General features: G+C 37.7%; 1 protein-coding gene across 4 annotated transcripts in view; it reads right to left on the bottom strand.

Moving 5' to 3' along the window:
* Positions 1 to 2,575: 2,575 nt before the first annotated feature.
* LOC114053889 (nuclear receptor coactivator 2) overlaps positions 2,576 to 20,979 on the bottom strand; it is a 75,529-nt gene continuing 57,125 nt past the window's right edge. For all 4 annotated transcript variants that reach the window (XM_027876999.1, XM_027876998.1, XM_027877000.1 and 1 more), the window contains 4 exons: positions 20,096 to 20,273; positions 19,164 to 19,362; positions 16,531 to 16,620; positions 2,576 to 6,450 (listed from right to left, as the gene is read on the bottom strand). In XM_027876999.1, the coding sequence (XP_027732800.1) occupies positions 6,439 to 6,450; positions 16,531 to 16,620; positions 19,164 to 19,362; positions 20,096 to 20,273 (479 nt within the window). In that variant the 3' untranslated portion in view covers positions 2,576 to 6,438. The remainder of the gene's footprint in view (positions 6,451 to 16,530; positions 16,621 to 19,163; positions 19,363 to 20,095; positions 20,274 to 20,979) is intronic.

The raw sequence follows: 20,979 nt of genomic DNA on the forward strand, positions 1-20,979 counted from the left end.
AATTTTGCTCAATCTTCTGTAGTTTAGAGAGGTCTGATCTTAGAGTTATCATCATAATTTACCAAATATCTTTGTACAGGGAAGGAGGCTTAAGGCAGTTAAGTGATGCAGTGGATAGATGCTGGGCTGGGAACCAGAAGACTCCTCTTCCCAAATTAAAATATGCTATCATGGGGCAGCTAGATGTCGAAGTGGATAGAGCACTGGCCCCGGATTTAGGAAGACCTGAGTTCAAATCTGCCCTCAGACACTTGACACTAGGTGTGTGACCCTGGGCAAGTCACTTTACCCCATTGCCTCACCCCCCCCTCAAAAAAATAGAAATAAAAAAAAAAAATCTGCTATCAGATACTTATTACCTGTGTGAGTTGCCCTCACCCTGGGCAAGTCACTTAACCCTATTTGCCTCAGTGAAATGAAGAAAATGGCAAAACACTCCAGTGTCTTTGCCAAGAAAATCCCAAATGGGGTCATGAAGAGTAGAAACAAGGGAGCTTAAAAACAATCATCTAAAAAAATAACTAAATTGTACTTAGTCTTTCTTTAGTGTAGTATATCAGTAAGGGCAGGACAGTTGGCATCAGTTGGAAATGGGTTAGATTGCTGTCTCTGACACTAGCTGTGTGACCCTGGGCAAGTCATTTGCCCTTTAAGTCTTAGTTTATTTATCAATAAGAGATAACAATAGCACCTATCTCACAGGGTGATTGTTAGGATCAAGTGAGAGAACTATATGTAAAGTGCTATAAGAATGTTAGCTATCATTAGTCTTGTAGCAAAACTTTTAGGCTTAAGCCAAACATAAGTGATCTTGTTGCAAAATAAATTTACAAAATTGTGGAGACCATTTTAGAAACTTACAAGTTTAGAGATGATTTCTCAAACTTAATTTTAATATGCAGCTCAAATGTAGAATCAGTAAAACTTGTGTACAACTCTCCTGACTATTCATTAATGCAAGTTCACAAAACATTTCTAGCAAATACTCAGTTAAGTGTGTCTTAAAAATAGTTTTCCTAATTCTTCAAGGTTAGGAAGAGTTTATAGTTACTTTCTAAATTTCACAGACTTAGAAAAAGTGCTTAGAGAATTTCCCTTAGGCTCTCTTACTTCATATTTGGGAGAATACAGTTGTCGTTGTTATCCAGAAGAAAATTAAATCTAAATCGGAATTTAGAAATCTTCTGCTTGTTTCTCTTTGAAGAGGTGGGGAGCCACGGACTGGAATGCTGCATATACTGCCAGACATAGTTGATGTGTTTAGTTGGTTTCTTTTCTTTTAAAATCTTGATCACAAGGGATGACTGGATGGGCAGGGGAGTGTGTGTGGGAAAAGGTGTATTTGTTAATAAAAGTAATAAAAAAACAGAAGACATAAATTAAGATTTAAAAAAAGGTAGTGCTTGAATTTTATTCTTGGTTCACTGTTTTAAAAAATATTAACTATCCCACTTAAGTAGATGACCTCAGCTCACTACATAATCCAATCTCAAATTAGAGACGAGATTGGCAGTGAAATGAATTGTCTAAGGTCACGTACCTGATTAAGAACTTTTCATGCTTTCTTACTTGGTTCGCAAGACAGTTAAAAAGCATCCTCATAATATGGTTAGCAGAGCATAATTAAAAAGTTGGCATTATGATAAATTATATGATATGACTGTTTAAGATAGAGGGGAAATTAAGAGATGATCATCCAGGGGCTAATTAGTGGTGAAGTGGATGGGACAGAAACTGGTCAGGACTTTTAACCTCACATTATTTCATCTAATTATTTCTATATGTATATACATCTAACCTGAACCTTTTTTCTTAGAGGCCAATGGAATGGTTTTTTGGTTGCCATTTAACCAGCATCACTTTCTTCAACCCCCCCCCCCCCATCACTTTCAAATATATAACTTGGGAAAGGAAGTGGATTTTCCTACCAATGTTGACAACTAATTCTTTAATCAATCAATTAAATCAATCACTTAAAATGCCACATATGACTACATATTCTTCCTATTGGTGTTCTTGTAATGCCTAAAGATTCTAAGTAATTCTCTGGTGGACAGTGGTGTACTTTAGTAGAAAAAGCAAGAAGCTAGTGAGTACCCTTGGTTCTAGTTCCAGGCTCTGCCATTCTCAGCATTTAATTCTTCTGGGCCTCAATTTTCTGTCAAGTGCCTTAAAGACTGGTTATATCATATAGATGAAATAATGGATGTGAAAGTGCCTTGAAAAGTATAAGGCTTTTAGACTAATGGAAGATAACAGTAACTTGCATTGACAGGTTTGCAAACTGTTTAACATACATTATCTCATTTCATCCTCATAATGTCCCTATGAGATAAATACTATGGCTATTACCATCCCCACTGTACAGAAGGAGAAACTACAGCTCAGATCAGGGATGTGCCCTTATTCACAAAGCCATTAGGTAGAAGAGCCAGGATTGGAAACTAGTTTTCTTCTGACTCCAATCCATTGCTCTTTCCATTATAACACGCTGAACAGTATTTTTCTTTATTGATTTAACTTCAAATATATTGAAATAAATGAATATAAACACATTGCCATCTCTAAAGCCATGTAAAACCCGAAGACATTAAAATTTATTAAATGATGCAATAACAACAGTCTTTATTTACAATAGCATTATTTAACATCAAATAAGCAAATAGCATCAGCAAAGCAATATTAACTTGCATAAATGTATTTAAAATTTCTCTGAATATATCTACCTTTGCATAAACTGCTCACACTAGAAATACAAACATCGATGCAGGTGAACAAGGTGATGTTCAGAGTCAACTCTGTTTTGAAAGTAAATCACAACCGAAACATTGTAAGCTTTCTCCTGAAGAACCAGAGTTAATATATTGCTTAATTTTACCCTTGTATAATCTTTTCATATACACACATTTCAGATGCAACTTCATGAGGAACTGTACAAATAAAACCCACAAATGACAAAGAAAAAAAAAGACAGTTAAATGTTTGAAGAAATGTGTCATCATCACTGTTTCACAACATAAAGATAAGTGATGATGCACTTATTCCAAAATTGTACACAATTCACTATACAAATATAATACATCAGACAGCTATGTAGGAATATACAAGACTTAAAAACAGATCTAAGGCATTATGCTAGATTTTAGCATTTTGAGGTTCTTGCACATAGCTTTTACCTGTAGTATGAAACTTAAAAGGTTTTGTTTTAGTCTATAAAGAAACACCAGGGAGAAAATTCTAATTCAAATCAAAGCCACTACAGTAATTTTCTTCTGTGCACAGAATGCTTTTGCTCTTAGGCAGCACACTACCATACAAATACTAGAAAACTTTAAATTCACACCAACAATTAATGGCTTAAGTTGCATTTCAAAACTGATTGTGTATCTTTGGGTTCTGCAAGTGGAACTAACCGTGCCACCCATTTCATGTGTTAAGCCCAGACAAACTCCATTTTTAAACACAGATTAAAAATTGCATTATATAAACTGCAAAAACATTGCTTTCATTTAATATAGGCCAAAAAAGATAGCAGAAGAGGGGGTGGGGGGCAATATTTTCAACTTTGAGTGCAAACAAATTAATTCATTGTAATAAGACAGCTCACTTCACTTTTTAAACTCACCACGTTACATGAACACTTAAATGGGTCAAACAACCAAGTTTATGTATGTATATTTTTCACATTGTGTCCTTCACATTTAGTAATATAGTAGAACACTGATTATTTGTTCTATTAAACAAAAACCAAGTACTCTGTGGAACAAATTTACTGTGTATAGAATGGGAAATACTGATAATGAAGGGAACTGATCTGGCTTTAATTTTTCTGTTTGAGTACGATCAATATGATCTGATGATTCCTTCATTCAATTTTTTCCTCCTTAATTCCATGGAAAGCAAAGCTCCATTACTTGATCTGAGCCATAAAATTACATATAATCTCGTTACCTTCAAAAGAGCAATGGTTATGAAACAGCCTAATTTACAAGCAAAACAGGCCTGCAGGTTTATCAGGATTGGAACCAATATAACAATGAGGTCGGCAGTCTGTTAATTAGCAAAAAGAGAGCCTCTCATGGACGGCATCAACTGAAAAAGGAACTGTATGCCCCACCCCCCAAAGAAAAAAGATCAAAACCCCATTTCCTCTTGGGTCATGTGAAACAAAAATTCTTCTCGTTCTATAAATACGGTTTTAAACTGATGACATTAACGAAGATGTACTACAAATCTCATTATATCAACGAGGTCATGGAGTTCAGGGCCAACTGCTGCTTACTTTTCTACCTCAGCTAGACTATCCAATGGCTTGACTGAGCTCAGCCTTTCAAGTGGGACATATGAAGTGATGACCTCTCCAAGGTACTGATCCCTAGCCACCTCCCTGTATCATTAACCTCTCTCTCAATCAGAAACAAATGTACTGAAATGCAGAATTCCAGAAAATTTCCTCAGTGTGGACCAACACTTTGGGACTGTCTTTATTATCTCTTTGGGCTTATATCTCGCTATATACTTTCCATATTTTCACATTATATAGAGAGATATAAATACAATAGGGGTAATTTTCACCTGGCCAGATAATCAAATTGCAAGGAAAAACTCCTTTGTTCCTAAAAGGCCTGGCTAATTGGATATAAAATGCACTGCATCTTAGACATCAAAAAAGACATCATTCTGAAGGTGAAATAAGAAAGTATTTCTGTCAGGGACTGGGGGAAGAAATAGCTCCCCAAAAGCCTCCAGTTTCTTGGTATTCAGTCCTCCGAAACTGAAGCCAGTTAGTAAAAGGTTACTCATGCACCACAGTGGGCAAGAAAAACCACCATAAAAGTGGTTGGCTTTAGTAACATAGTTTCTCTAAGACTTATTAAGAAAGAATTATAAACATATAAAAATCAAGAATTGGTTCCTACAGTGGCTGCATATCATATAGATTAGATAAATGATTTATGAGCAGAATCACAAGGTTTAGAAAATAAAAAGTCTTAAGCCTACAAATTAGGTCTATTCAAGGCATTGGGATCCTTTACAAAACACCTTTAGGAGACACATTGCTATGAAGATCTCTAATTTAATACTGAAGTACCTCATTTTGAATCAATTCCACAACATGTATACCTCACAAAAAAAATCATACAATTAAAACGCTTAAGTTCTCAACTTAAATTATTGCTTGTTTACATATAAACTGGATTTCATGTACCTTACAAAACTTCAGCTTAATCAGCGAGGCTAAGAAACAAAATAAAAACACATGATGATGACAGCTAAATTTGTAGTGATCTCTGCCATAAATTCTGAACACATTGTTTTTTACTTTCCCTGTCTCCCCCCACCCCCACCTCCCACCCCACACCTCCCCCAATACTGTAGGCCAGGGGAGTTTGAGAACAGGAATGAATATACTTCACAGAGGGTGCCTGTCCCGGTTTTCTGAAATTCAGGATTCAGCAGTGGGCGGGCACATGATAGGTTGCTGGCACCTATCAAACACCTAATGACATGTAAAGGCTGACCTGGTTTCTTCCTTTCAGTGGAATTGGGGCCTTCTGGGGTAAAGAAGCTCTCAAAGCCAGGAGTAATGCATATTAATTCAAGTGGATTTAAAGATCTCTAAACCAAGTCTACAGATAACTTAATTGGGTGGGGTGGGGAGGGGATGTAGAAGAGAAAAACAAAGACATTTCTTCTGGCTTCATGATTTCTGTGAGATGGCTGGTTTTCTATCATAGAAATAAAAGGGAAAGTACTTCTAAATATGAGGAGCCTGGCCATAGGCTCTTTGCTGCCTGTTGGGTGAATGGAAACCCATTCCGGAAGGAGCCTTAGTGCTTTCAAAAAGGTCCAGCTATCTTCTAAGACCTTTTGTAAATTGATCAACTTTACAGGCATCTCTGTGCATACAGTGCCATCCCCAGTGACTGCCCTGCTTCTTTCCCAAATTGCAGACGTTAGCTTAAAACGTGGTTTTCCAAATGAAACCACAATTCTTTGCACCAGACTGATTAGCCAGGGAAAATCAAGTGAGAAACCAGTGTCTAGAACCAAACAGGAACAGAACAAGAGCATGGTTGTTTTCCTTAAATACATACATTTAAATACATTCAATCTGACATGGTTATGAAAATTGCCTGTCAACATTTACTTCGCAGGAGAGATCTAAGTTGCACTAAGGTGAATGCAGTGAACAGACTGAGCAATGTCTGTACTCGAGCTTCAGACTGTCAAAGAAGAGGCTGCTCCTCCTGCAAGAGCCGTTTTGACTCCACTTTGGGAATCAGCTGAGTCCTGTCTGTAGTTCTGGTGAAGCTGCACTCGCTCCAGCAAAACTCGCTTGCAGGTCAGCTGGGTCAAAACAAAGGCAGCCAGCTCTTCAAACTGGTAAGAGCCCAGGTAGCTGAAGAAAGAAAGAGCCACCAGCAGCCTTCAGGGTCAGCAGTATTTCTGGAAGAAGAGAGAGAGAGAGAGAGAGAGAGAGAGAGAGAGAGAGCCATGAAATATCACTGACTGGTAACCAATGGTATCAAGTTCAGCCGAAAGACATTCAAACATTCAAACATCACCGAACACAAATTATCACCATGGCAGAAAATTAGGATGAGCTGTAAAATGGAAGACTAAGCTTTTCCTACTTTATATGCTCCATAAACATAGAAGCAACATACAAATATGAAACAGTTCAAGGATTATTGCAAAAGATAAAGAACAGAAAAATGGCTGACAGGGTTGGTTAAAATCTACCAACCAAGAGGCCTGTTTCTTAGTGATTTCTAGGAAAAATCCTATCTTAAAACTGTTTTCCCAGTAATTATTTTTAGAGTTAGCAGTTTTGAGGCAACGTGGTATAGTCAGGAAAGCACTCAGACTTGGAGTGAGACAAAACCAGGGTTTAAAATCTGCCTCCATCTGAACAAGCAGTTTCCTCATCTAAAAAAATGAGATCACTCCTGTAGTAACTGTCTTATAAGGTTGTTGTGAGGACCAAATGAGGCAACATGTATAAGGCATTTTATAAACACTGGAGCACTACGTACACATCAGCTGTAATTATCCTGTGCCAGGCAATGTCCTAAGGGCTTTTAGAAATATATCTTATTTGATCCTCACAGAAATCCTGGGAGGTAGGTGTTATTATTGTTCCTATTTTACAGTTGAGGAAACCAAGGCGAATAGAGGTGAAGTGACTTGCCCAGGTCACGCGGGTACTAAGTGTTTCAGGCCAGATTTGAACTTGGGTCTTCCTAATTTCAGGCCTAGTGCTCTACCTACTGCAGCATCTTAGGACTTTAAAAAGAGGGAACTGTCATAAGTCAACAAACATGTACTATACATTATAAATGCATGCTATGTACCAGGCACTGGAGATTAGATAAAAAGAAAAATCAGTCCCTGAAAGCACTTCCGTCTTAAAGGGGGATGTACCACGTAAATAGCTAGGTATATATACAAGCTAATGACAGAGGAGATTTGTAATCTCAGACAGGAAGGCTCAAACGGTTGGGGGTGGGGCGAGGGGAGAACTCAGAATGAGTCTTGAAGGAAGCCAGGGAAACTAAGAGGCCTACATGTTTTGGATGTGTTGAGTTTGAGATGCCTATAAGGTATCCAGTTTAAGTTACCAAAAAGGCAAGTGGTGATACAGGACTATTGCTCAGGAGAAAAACTAGGGCTGGACATAAACCCATGAATTAGTATCCATAAAGAGATGATAATAGAACCCACGGGCGCTGACAAGAGCATTAAGTGAGACAGTATAGAGAGAAGAAAGCCTTGGAGGGCACACACAGCCAATGGCTGTGAGAAAGGATGGAGACAGAAGAAACGGTCAGACAGGGAGGGGGGGAAACCAGGAAGGAGCAGTGTTACAAAAACCAAGAGAGAGTGAACAGTCAACCGTCACAGGAAAGTCAAGAAGTAAGAGGATTAAAAAAAGATTTGGAAATCATGATATAAGTAAAAACTTTGGAGAAGGCAGCTTCAGTTGAATGACGAGGCTGGAAACCAGACTGAAGAAGGTTTAGAAGCAAGTGAGGGGAAAGAGAGTTGAGGCACTGATTATAGATAGTTTTGTAAAGGCATGTTAGGATAAAATGAGGTGTTTTTTTTTTTAAAGGATGTGAGAGTCATGGGTACATCTGCAGGTAGTAGAGAAGCCAGTAAATAAGACTGAAAATAAGAGAGTGAGTAGGGGAATAATATTTCAATTTAATTCAATAAACATTTATTAAATGCCTACTCTGTGCCAGGTATTGTATAAGAAAAAAAGTTTCTGCTTGCAAGGAGCTTACAATTTAATGGGGGAAGAAAGTGGAGGCAATCTGCTGGAGAAGATGGGAAGGGATGAAGGGCTAATATAGAGGGGGTGGCCTTGGCAAGGGGAAGGACCACATCTTCATCTGAGGTCAGAGTTAAGGAGGAGACAGTGGAGGACGATGTGAGATAATAATGAGAGAAGAAGAGGAACTCTTGATGAATGGCCACAACTTTTGCAGAGAAGCATGGGCAGCTAGATAGCACAGTAGACGGAGTGCTGGGCCTGGAGTCAAGATTCATCTTGAATCGAAATCTGACCTCAGACATTTACTAGCTGTGTGACCCTGGGCAAATCACTTAACCATATTTGCCTCAGCTTCCTCATCTGTAAAATGAGCTGTAGAAGAAAATGGCAACCCACTCCAGTATCTCTGCCAGAAAACCCCAAATGGGGTCATGAAGAGTCAGACATGATTGAAAACAACTGAATAACAAGAAGAAATGAGTTCCTCAGCTGTGAGGTTAGGGTCATGGGCTACTTTTCTCTTTGAGAAAAGAGGGTTTGAAAAAGCTGCTGTAGAGAAATGAGATGGTTAATCAATTAGGGAGGAGTAGAATGACTGCCTTGCAGTGAAGGCCCAGTTGAGAATACGTAACAAATTTGTGGACACAGTTATCAATCACGGTGGTCACAAGGGGTTCTAGAGTAATCCCAACTATACTGCAACTCTCTCAGAAGCATTCAGAGAGATACCCATATGAAATCCCTCACCAAATGAAATCACAGATCCATCAAAATATTAAATAGCATTTTACAAACTTACTTTCTGTAAAGTAAAGTTGGAAATTTGTGCTTTAATGGTCTAAGAATCTATTAGTTTGGGCTAACTATAACATTTAGCTGTAATATAACACTTATTGTTATATTACAACAAGTGTATTTCTCTGCTTGAAACATGAAGCAAAAAGCCTCCATTCTGCAGTCATTTTAAAAAAATAATTCCATGGTAAAATATTTATATTTCATAAACTTTATGGCTAATAGCTATATGAAGGCAGCACGATGGAGTGGATATAGGGTTGGCCTTGGACTGGGTTCAGTGTCACCTCTGGCACATAAGGTTGTTATACCTAGTAAATCATTAAACCTCTCATTGCCCCAGATAACTCTTAAGACTATGAATTACTGAAGACTTGATAAAGGGAGTTTTCTCACCAGGAGTGCCTTGCACCAATAAAATCAAGAGGTCTGGACCTGTCCCACTCCCCAAAACTTTACTGTGGGTAAAAAACTTACTGCTGTATTCCCTAAACATAGAGAGAAAGCAATTAAGCTATTAGCTATGGCTAAGGAAACAGCAATTAGCACATCATTTTATTATAAACCAACAACACTGATAATAAAGCACATCTGAATCCTTGGGTAGTGATTCCATAATCCTAGGGTGACTGATACAAATGTGCCTTCTTTATGAAACATAAGTGAAAACAAATAATTGGGTGTACAATTAATTTTGGTAAACAGAATTTATATTTTAAACATAAAACAGAACTTGTCATTTAAAGTAATGTGTTGAAGTATTATTTAAATCGAAGAATCCTTTTGTAAAAGTAAATAGTAACTTTCCTATTGCTATAAATCTACACACACATATATTGACTTGGTCTAATCTTATCAATGATTGCACAGTCCAGTGAATAAGACATGTTTCAGTAATATCAAGAATAATTTAACAGTACAAGAATGCCAACATTTATACCAGCATATACTTCGAAGATATAGAAGATGAAGGCTACTGAATACAATTCCTGCTCCCAACGCTGTAAAGTACAGATGTCAGCAGATGGATGACAAGTACAAAGTCACTTAGGAGGCTTTGTATATTATTGGGGTGAGGGGAGGGATACAGAAGGCATTTCAATGTGAGATTGTCAGAATCATAACAATCAATATAAAATGAAGTACAGACGATAAAAGCAACAGTCAAGAAGGAGATGAGAAAGAAAAGCCCAAGAGATTGATATAATCCAGACCTAGGTAAAATTAGGTGATAACACTAAGCAAAATCTAACTAACTCAGTTCTAACAGCAGCTCATTTGCAAAACAAAGAAGCTTTAAATCAGAATCCATTTCCTAAGATCATGGGTTTAGAGCTGAAAGGAACTCCAGAGGCCAGCCCCTTCATTTACAGATGAGGAAATGATGGCTCTGAGAGGCAGGCATCACAGGTAGGGCTCCAACTCGTGTCTTTTTGACACCACATGCACCACTTCAACCACAACCTACCGACTCTTAATATTCAATAGAAGTTTCCGCTTGTTATCTCAACATAAGAACTTATTTTTTATTTTAGAAGTATACACATATATGTGGGCTCTAGGCTAACTGAAATAAATATGAGAGGGAAGGCCTCTGAAGAGATACCAGAAAAATGACCTATAAGCATTACAGGGTGCTTCAGTGTTTAAGGCCTGTGTTTAATTTATAGCATATGATGGCAAATCTGAAACAATATTCGGTTTTTCATCTGGTTTTGAACATCCAAATATTGTTTAGTTTAGGTTGGGCCAGTCCTCTGCATTCATGCATAAGACCATTTATATACTCTTTATCCATATTCATTCAATCATCAGTCAATAAACATTTATTAAGTGCCAACTTAATAAGCAAAAGACAGTCCCTGCCCTCAAGGAGCTCACAATTGAATGGGAAAGACATGAAAACAAATATATATATAAAGCAAGCTATATACAGGAAAAATAGGAAATAATTAAGAGTGAGAAGGTATTACTAGAATTAAGAAGGGTTGGCAAAGTTTTCCTGTAAAAGCTGAGATTTTAGTTAGCACTTAAAACAAAGCCAGGGAAGTCAGCAGGTAAAGCTGCAGAGGCATGTAGAAAGCATTCTAGGCATGTGGGACATCCAGAAAAAACGCCAGAACCAAGAGATGGAGTATCTTGTACATGAAATAGTCAGGAAGCCAGTGTCACTGGAGTTGGTGATGGAGAGTAAGGTGTAACAAGACTGGAAAGGTAGGAGAGGGCTAGGTTATAAAGGGCTTTCAATGTCAAACAGAGCATTTTGTATCTGATCCTGGAGGCAAGGGGGAACTGGAGTTTCTTGAGCAAGGGAATGACGTGGTAGGACCTATGCTTTAGAAAATCACTTCAGTGGCTGAATGGAAGATGGATTCACAGTGGGGAGACACTAGAGGCAGGCAGACCCATGAGTGGGCTACTGCAATAGTTCAGGCATGAGATAATGAGGGTCTGCACTAGAATGGTGGCAGAGTTAGAGGAGAGAGGGGGTATACTGCAAAGATGTTGCAAAACTGAAAATGACAGGCTTTGGTAACAGACTGGATGTATGGAGGGGTAGGGAGGGGAGCCAGTGGTAAGAGAGGAATTCAGATGATTCCTACTGAGGGACTAGGAGGATGGTGGTATCCTCCATACCTCTCCACATTTATTTTTAAAAGATCTAAATGTTTATTAGAATGGAGAGTTTTTTAGCATTTTAAGCTTCTTGCTGAACAATGTTAAAATAATTGACATACATAAGAAAAGGTAGGAGGGGGAGAGGATTTAGATGGAAAAATAATGAGTTCCATTTTGGACATATTGAGTTTAAGATGTCTACTGGACACCCAGTTTGAGATGTCTGAAAGATAGTTGGAGATGTGAGAATGGAGTTCAACAGAAAACTTAGGGCAGGATAGGTGGATTTGAGAATCATCAGCATAGAAAGAATAATTAAATCCACAGGAGCTGATGCGATCACCAAGTGAAGTAGTATAGAGGGAGAAAAGGACCCAGGATGGAACCCTGAGAGACACCTCCAGTTAAAGGCCATAAGCCGGAGGAGGATCCAGTAAAGGAGAAAGAGAAGGAGATTCAGACAGGTAGGAGGAAAACCAGGAGACAGTGGTGTCCTGAAAATCTGGGGGGTAGAAGGGCGGGTGGGGCACCCCTGGGAAAGGCCTCCTGGAAGGAAGTCCAGAAAACTAAAGGGCAGAGGAGGGAAAGTATGCAGGCCTGGAGATGGAGCTTGTGTGTGGGAAGAACATCAAGGAGTGCTGCTGGATCACAGAATGTGGAAGGGAGGAAGTAAAATATGGTAAGACTGGAAAGGCAGGAAGGGGTCAGGTTATACAGAACTTTAAAATGCCAAACAGAGAAATTTATACTTGCTTCTAGAAGTGATGGAGAGCCGCAGGGAGACTAACCAAAAGTCTACTGCGACAGCCTAGGAGAAGCTGTACCAGAGAGTGAAGAGGAGGGGACACAGTTGTTGTGAAGGTAGAAATGACAATATTGGGCAACAGACTGCATATGTGGAGTAAATCCAAAAAAGAAGTTGAAATTATGAGCCTGGGTGATTGGAATGATGGTGGTATCCTTTATAGTAAAAGGAAAGTCTAGAAGAGGGAAAGGTTTTTTGGGGAAAAAGATAATAAATTCTGTTTTGGACCTTTTCAGTATGAAATGCCTATAGGACATCCAGTTTGAGAAGTCCAAGAGGCAACTGGTGATGAGAAACTAGAGCTCAGGAGAGAAAGGCTGGCTATATATATATATATAATATGTATATATTATATATATATATGTAAAGGTGATCTGGCAATCACCTTTACAGAGATGAGCCGATAAGATCACAAATCAACAAAGAAGAGAGAGAGTGAGAGAGTGAGAGAGAGAGAGAGAGAGAGAGCGCGCGTGTGTGTGTGTGTGTGTGTGTGTGTGTGTGTGTGTGTGACGGATCCCACTAGCAGTCTACTGAAACCCCTTCATAACAATGTTTTTGAATGCATAAAATACATGGGATTTTTACAAAGGAAATCAATTATATTGAAATAAAGTTATGAAAAGATTTTTTAAAAAGTTCCCAGCCCTCGGTTAAAGAACCTCTGAAATAGGGTAGGGCCAGCTCTTATAGGGAGCTTTCATATTGGGAATGAAATTCCATTTCATTCCTCCATCAACTGTGTTTCTGACTCTCTGGCCTCTGCCATTATGCAGTTACCTTCTCCCTCCCCAATCCCTTTGGCATTTCACTTCTCGTTTATGTGTTTTCCTCTCTACTTAGAATGTAAGGTTCTTGAAAGTAGGGGTTGCCATTCTTTTCTGCTCATATTTGTACCCCAATGATTAGTACAGTATCTGGAGAGAAGAATGTCCAGAAGAAGATAGTAATAAAGTGTTAATGTCTGCAGAGTTCAAGAAGGATGTGGATTAAGAAAAGGCCATTATATCTGGCAACTAATGGATCACTAGTAACTTTGGAGAGAGTAGTTTTGGTGGAATGATGAGTAGATGTCTTTCTTGAAGAGGTTAGTCAAAAAGAGGAAGAGATATAGGACAACAGCTAGCAAGAATGGTGGGATCAAATGAGGATTTTTTCTTTCTTTTTTTTTTTTTAAAATGATGAGGGAAGGCAGGTGCATTTGTAGGCAACAGGGAAGGAACACAGTAGTTAGGGAGAAATTGGAGACTGGAGAGAGTAGGGATGATAAGGAGGGCAATCTGTTGGAGCAGATGAGATGGAATTGGAATAAGGATACACAGAGAAGGGCTTGGTCTTGTTGAGAAGGGTCATCTCTTCACAAGAGGTTATAGCCTCACACCAACCTGAAGAGAAGGTGCTTATTACTGTTCTCCTTTTCTATATAAGCAACCTGAAGCTCAGAAAGGTTGTTATTTACCCATGGTCACATAGCTTTTAAGTGTCAGAGGCAAGGTGAGAATAAGAAGAGCCTATGTTGTCCTGACTGCAACTTTTGAGTTTCTATCCTCTTCATTATGCTGCCTTCCAAAGATGGAAATTATGCACCAGAATGGCTGTGTGTGTGTGTGTGTGTGTTTAATCACATACTTGTGTGACTTTGTTAATATGGGTAGTCTCTTCACCAAGAGAGTACTGAAATCCTTTGTAACTTAAGAAGGGTTTGCAAGAGTTGGTACAGCTGAAAAATTCATGACCCTAAGTCATGTTGATGATCCTCACTAAAGTTAGCTAGCGGGACCCCTTGTTGTAGGGCCTATAAGAGGTTATATTTTGGCATGAAGAACCCAGAGTCACTTCCATGTCATGATAGCCAGACATCAGAACAGGGTAGGGTAAAAGTCTGTCCACGTATAATTATATGATGATATACACATTTATGTGGATGCAGATATGTAGAGAGTGAAAGGTACAACGGCTGGTCATGCAGTCAGGATGATACAGGTCCACATCCTGCCTCTGACACATTAGCTGTGTAACTTGGGTGAGGAGATACCTTATAGTATTTCAGCCAACTCTCTAAGACCCTTACAGAGAAACTGCTGCTCTTCATCAGGGGAAAAGGTTCCTAACACTGAAGAAATCACAAGTCAAGAACAAAAGTTATATGGACATGTATAATACATACAACACGCAGAGAATATTTGTAAGGCATAAGTACAAAACACATTTAGAATACTTTCTAGGAACAGTAGTTTTTCTTCCTTCTTTTCTGTTTTAAGTAAACAGAAACTTAACTTAGAAAAGTCATGGGACATGCTATTAAAGCTTGGTACAGATCTCTTTATCATTAGATTTTCAAACATTCTAGAATGCCCCCCTCCCCTCCCCTCCCCCCAAAAGAAAACTGTTTCTGAAGTGTTAAAGACAATTCTTATTTTAAAAAACTTTTTGGGAAGGGTAGGTCTCCCTACTTTTATTTACTTTATTTATACTTTTAATTTTATTCTATTATCATTTCTGAATTCCCTCCCTCCTACCTGTCCCACCCACTGAGAAGGCAAGGAAAACTAAACTTGTCACAAATATGATGAGTCAGACAAAACAAATTCCCACATTAGCCAAATACAAAGCAAAAAAGAAAAGAAAAAGATACTTCTGTAATTTACCCATGGTCACATAGCTGTTAAATGTCAGAGGCTCTCTATGAGCTCTCTATCTGGAGGTGGAGGTGGATAGTATGTTTCACTGAGAGTCCTTTGAAATGTGGCTGGTCATTGTGTTGGGTCAGAGTTCCTAAGTCTTTAAAAGCTTTTTGTATTATTGTATACATTTTTCTCTTGGTTTTGCTTAATTTACTCTGTATCAGTTCATTCAAATCTTCCCAGCATTTTCTGAAACCATCTCCTTCATCAATTCTTATAGTACAGTAGTATTCTACCACCTTCAAATATCATAACTTGATCAGCCATGCCAAATGATAGATACCTTCTCCCCCCAACCCAGTTTCCAATTCTTTGCCACCACGAAAAGAACTGCTATAAATATTTTTATAGACATAGGTCCTTGATCTCTCTGGGGTATAGATCTAGTAGTGTTATATCTGGGTCAAAGGAAATGGTATGTATATTTTAATAGTTTTTTGGGCACAGTTCCAAATTGTTTTCCAGAAGTAATATACCAGTTCACAGCTCTACCATCAGTACATTCATGTACCTATTTTCCTATATGCCTTTAAGTATTTGTCATTTTCCATTTTTTTTGTCAACTGACAATATGATGGGTGTGAAGTGGTATCTCAGAATTATTTTAATTTGTATTTCTCTACTTATTCTGTGATTTAAAGAATTTCTTCATAATGGCTAGTGAAAGTTTGGATTTCTTCTTTTGCATATTGCCTATTCATATCTTTTGACCATTATCAGTTGCAGAATGGCTCTGATTCTCCTTATTTTTAAAAAGCCACAATTCTTGCTTAGCTGGTTATTGACAAACAGTCCATAGAAGCTTCCCCTATACCTAGAATATGAATTGGTTTGGTTCCAAGTATTAATTATTCCATTGTTTGTGGAAAAAATTAAAATATATCATAAACACATCATAATATATCACATATCTAATAAAAAGTTAGAATATATCATCATGATAATAGATCATACACCTAAAATTAGAAGTAATACATCAACCTACTTAGCCTCCTTAAAAACTTACGTTATGATTCAGTAAAAGCAAACAAATATATTTTCCTAACATAACTGGTCCTTTGCTATACCAAATAAAATTAAATGAAAACTAATAACAGATACCATATATACCATTCTGTGTTAAAACTAGGTTAAATTCTATGTCACGATCAGTTATAAAAAAAATAAACTTATTACATATTCAAACCACAATATGTCATGTAAAACCCCAAGTTATGACCCCCCCCCAAAAAAGAAAAGCATGTAGATTTTAGATTGGGGGCTGACAACATATCAATTTTCATCTTTCAAATATTTACAGCTACTTTACTAACATATTTATTTGTTTGTTCATTGTTTCTTACCCGTGATGCATCTCCCTCCTGCTTAATCATATCCATCCCAGGCAGCTGGTTTGGAAAAAGATTGCCTCCCCTCATAGCAGGGTCATTAACCTAATGGAAACAAGACAGTAAAGAAGCTGAATTTAGATGGGTGTATGTGTCAGGATTTCATAGAACTTTCTTTTCCAGAATGTGAATATTAAAATGAACATATGCAAAAGTCTTCTAGGACTCCTTTATAACACACACACACCCCCCTAAAATAACTCAACTTTTAAAATTTCTAATGATAATACGGCTATCAGACAACAAATTGATGCCTTAGGCGTACATGGTGAAATACAGTTTACAAAATTAATTTCACAGTCATCTTATTTGATCCTCACAACAGTCCTGTGAGATAGGTGGGGCAGGTATTGTTATTTCCATTTTACAGAGGAAGAAACCGAGATTCAGAGATTAGAAATGACTTGACTATGGACAAGACAGCTAGTCAGTGGAAAAGCTGGGGATGAAATCTAGGTAGAAGTAGATCATTTTTATGGTATATTAAGTTCACTTTGCAGCTGGCTCTAACTAGACTGGTGGTTCCCGTCTGAGACCTTCCAGTCGCCTGTTGGGCCTGGTTATCCACAACACTTCTGGAAATTATTCATTAGTAAGGGCAAGTTAAGTGTGAATTTAAAAAAAAAAACCACACGACTAAATTTTTCCTAAGTCTATTCTGACAGATTTGTTCATTAGCATATGTAAAAACCGTCTAAATGCCAATGAATACTCACAGTTTGGTAACTTTTAGGGCATTCACTACTTTCGATTGTGAGTGGTGTTTAAACTATGAAGGATCTGAAACCAAACTGAACCACTGATACTCTTTTAAATTCCTTTTTCAACTACTTGAATGCTGGTCTACTCAAGGGGGTATTTCCCCAGAGGCCTGTTTTTTTTAGAAATTCATATTTCTTCAAGTTATATCAGTTTAAATCACTTATCTAAATAAGTTTTTTATTCAACAAACATTTATTAAGTACATGTACATAGCACTATGTTAGGCAAACATACTCCTTGTTCTCAAGGAGCTTCTAGCGGAGCATGATAGCCTGGGGACACATGCATTGCAACAATGCTCATGACTTCGTGACTCAATTTCTCCATGTACAAAATGAGAATCAGAATCCTTGGGGCAGCTAGGCGCACAGTGGATAGAGCTCCAGCCTTGGAGTCAAGAGGACCTGAGTTTAAATCCAGCCTCATACGCTTGACATTTACAAGCTGTGTGACCCTGGGCAAGTCACTTAACCCCCATTGCCTTACCAAAAAAAGAAAACACGAGAATCAGAATCCTTGTCATGTGAACAGTGTGAAAGTGACATAACATAAAGCATTCCATGCTTTTTAGAAAAATATTTTCTAGAAGCAGAGCACTAGCGCCCTCTTTGTGTGTTGAATTCCAACCCAAACCTTTAAAACTGTTTTTCTCAAGTAAGCTTTCCCTGCTCCTCCAGGGTCAATAATGCCCTCCCACAGCACAAGTGTGCAACTCTCTAATACACTTATCATGTAGTACTAAGTAGTAAATTCTAATATACTCAACAATTAGACAAGTTCCATGAAGGCAGGGATTGCCTCATTTAAATTTTATATCTCTGTCAGGGATTAGCAAAATGCTCTGCACATAGTAGGCACTCAGTAACTGTGGAATGAATGGAGTGCAAGTTGTTTTTTTTAAATTATGATGGTTATAAAATTGTGAGTGGTCTGCAGCAGATTCTAACTGCAACTGTTTTCCTTGCCCTCCAAGTCCTCCAAGTCGATATGTCAATAATTTGTGTTCAGGCAAGGCAAAATAAACTAAATGTTAAACTAAGGAAAACATAATTATAAGCAGACACTTGCTGAAATGAAAAATCCTATTAGTTACTCCAAAGTCAAATTGAAATGTTTTTGTATTATCTGTATCACTATTTCTATCAGTGAACTAACAGAGACTGAAGTGAGCAGAACTAGGAAAACAATTTATACAATGACATTAACATTATAGAGAAAAACAACTTTGAAAGACTTTAGAACTTTAGATTAATGCAGTGATGAACCACAAGTCCGGAGAAAGCTGAAGATTAATCATGTTACCCACATCCTGTCAGAGAAGTAATGGACTTAAAATGAAGAATGAGACATACAGGTAGGGATGTGGCCAATATGGGTATTTGTTATGAGGGTTGTGTTTTTCTTTTTTAAAAAATGTGTTCAGTGGCAGCTGAAGGCAGAGGGAAGTGAACAGTGGAGAAAAAGATAATAAATGTTTGCAAAAAATATATGGCTAAATTAATTTTTAAAATGTAAAGTCAATCACAAAGATTCACTTTCTTAACAAAGTACTTTTTTAGAGATTTCCTAAAATAATAATAAAAGTAACAAGAAGAATGATTTTTCAAAGATTCTTCAACAAACACTGAAGACTTGTATATGTTCATTTAATTATAAACAAGCCTTTCTGTTAGCCTCGTTGGAGGTTAAAACACATACTCTTCAAATAAACTTGGGAATTAACAGCAGACACTGTCTGTCTATAAGACGTGCTTATCAGAGAACTAGACAAAGCTAACAGAGTGAGACTCTATTGCCACTGATGCTATTTCTCCTTCAGTACTCACCTGCTCAGGACCCATGGAGGACAACCCTGATGTAGGCACAGAGGTCACTGAGGTCATGCTGATCTGTCCTGTCATCTGGTTCATGTTGTTCATACCACTTGTATTGGTCGCCATGGAGACACTGATGTTCATATTGTTATTGTACATGCTGGTGTTTGCTTGTTGTCCAAAGTGTGGTGGGGACTGTTGTGAAAACATGCTGAAAACATGAGACAGACTGAGATTATACATACACATACACATACACACACACACACACACACATAAAAATGAAAGCTCTAACAAATTTTAAGGCATTTATCAGTTTTGCAGAAAAAGCGACTCACTGACTTATTTCAGGGGGAAGGGGGGCAGGTAACAGGGAGTAGAAGTTGTGCTGAGGAACACGTAAGGTGCTATGAGGGCACTTTATGAAGATCGAGTCATAACTGTTCTTCTTCACGGCCCTTCCTTGAGTCTTAGGGGTGGCCACAGGGTGGCATTTGCTCTGAATATATAAGTTTTAACTATTTTTGTATCTGCACTGGAATGCTTTTTTTAAAAACACATAAAAGGACTGACAATGTCTAGATTCTCTTTTTCTACAGGCGCCTCAATTACAAACAGATAGAAAATAAATGCCATTTTACAGCTTCTGGTATTCTCAAGTTCACTTCATACAAAATAGTCCTGAATGAATAAATTAACAGTGAAGAAGGCTACAATACACTCATCTTATTTTGACTAAGTTCAGGTTTGTGTCAAGTTCTCTTTGCACTAGAGAAAGCAGCATGGAATGAAGTGAAGAGAAAGTTACAGTGGGCAAACAGTTACTAAAGCATGATGAAAAATAACAATAAACAAAACTAGCTACCTTGTGACCAACTATCTTCTATATACTGTTTATATTGTATGATGGACACAGAGACAAGACATCAACTACATTCTTTTACCTGTTTCCACCCATGTTTCCCTGTGCCCACCCATTCATCTCTGAAGAAGACTGATAGGCAGGGTTGGCCTGAGACTGCTGGATCATGGGACTCTGGGTATGTGCCATTCTAGGGGACATCAAGGGACTCTGGGGAGTTGTTGCCCCAGTGAAGCCTGGATCAGGCTGCTGACTTATTCCTAGAAATGAAAAGAAAGCAAGTAGATAGTAATGCTATGTTGGGTGGGGGGAAAAAAAGAATATTTCCAATTAAATGCTTATACATAATTATTTTCAAGTGTCTGATAATACTATAGCTAATTATATAACCTTAATAAAAGATTGAAGAATGACATTAAAAAATTAAGAAAAAAAACCCAACTCTTCAACATTTTTGTTTTGTAGAAATTAAAGTAGCAGTACTAAGTTATTACATTAACTACCAAGGCCAGACTTACATAAAAGAAAACAAAATACCGTTTTCTATGTCTAATTTTGTCTTAAGACTGTAGTTAACTTCAGTGGATGCTAGAGTCTAAAATGATATTCTTATAATATCTATTTAGACACATTCAGGCTGGTTTGTGTTAAATTAATTAATACTCAAATCTTAGGCCCCACATTGTCAATTCATTTGCAACTGTGGAGAGAAAAATAAAATTACCCCTAAAAGTTAGCCCAAGAAACATGTACATACATTAAAGAATGAACTCTATTATATACATTCTTCTCCATGACTTGAAAAGTTGACTCTTCTTTATTAACTGCAAAGCACTGTGTAAATTTAAGTTACTAACTATTACTACCCAATTATGAGAAGGATTTGTGATTTCATCAGCTTGGGAAACTGCATTTGCAGAATGTTCTTCCACCAATGCAGATCTCAACCTGCTGATGGTTCTTGGG

The sequence above is a fragment of the Vombatus ursinus genome, unplaced genomic scaffold (assembly GCF_900497805.2).
Source record: "Vombatus ursinus unplaced genomic scaffold, bare-nosed wombat genome assembly UNPS02014812.1, whole genome shotgun sequence".
Classification (NCBI taxonomy): Eukaryota; Metazoa; Chordata; class Mammalia; order Diprotodontia; family Vombatidae; genus Vombatus; species Vombatus ursinus.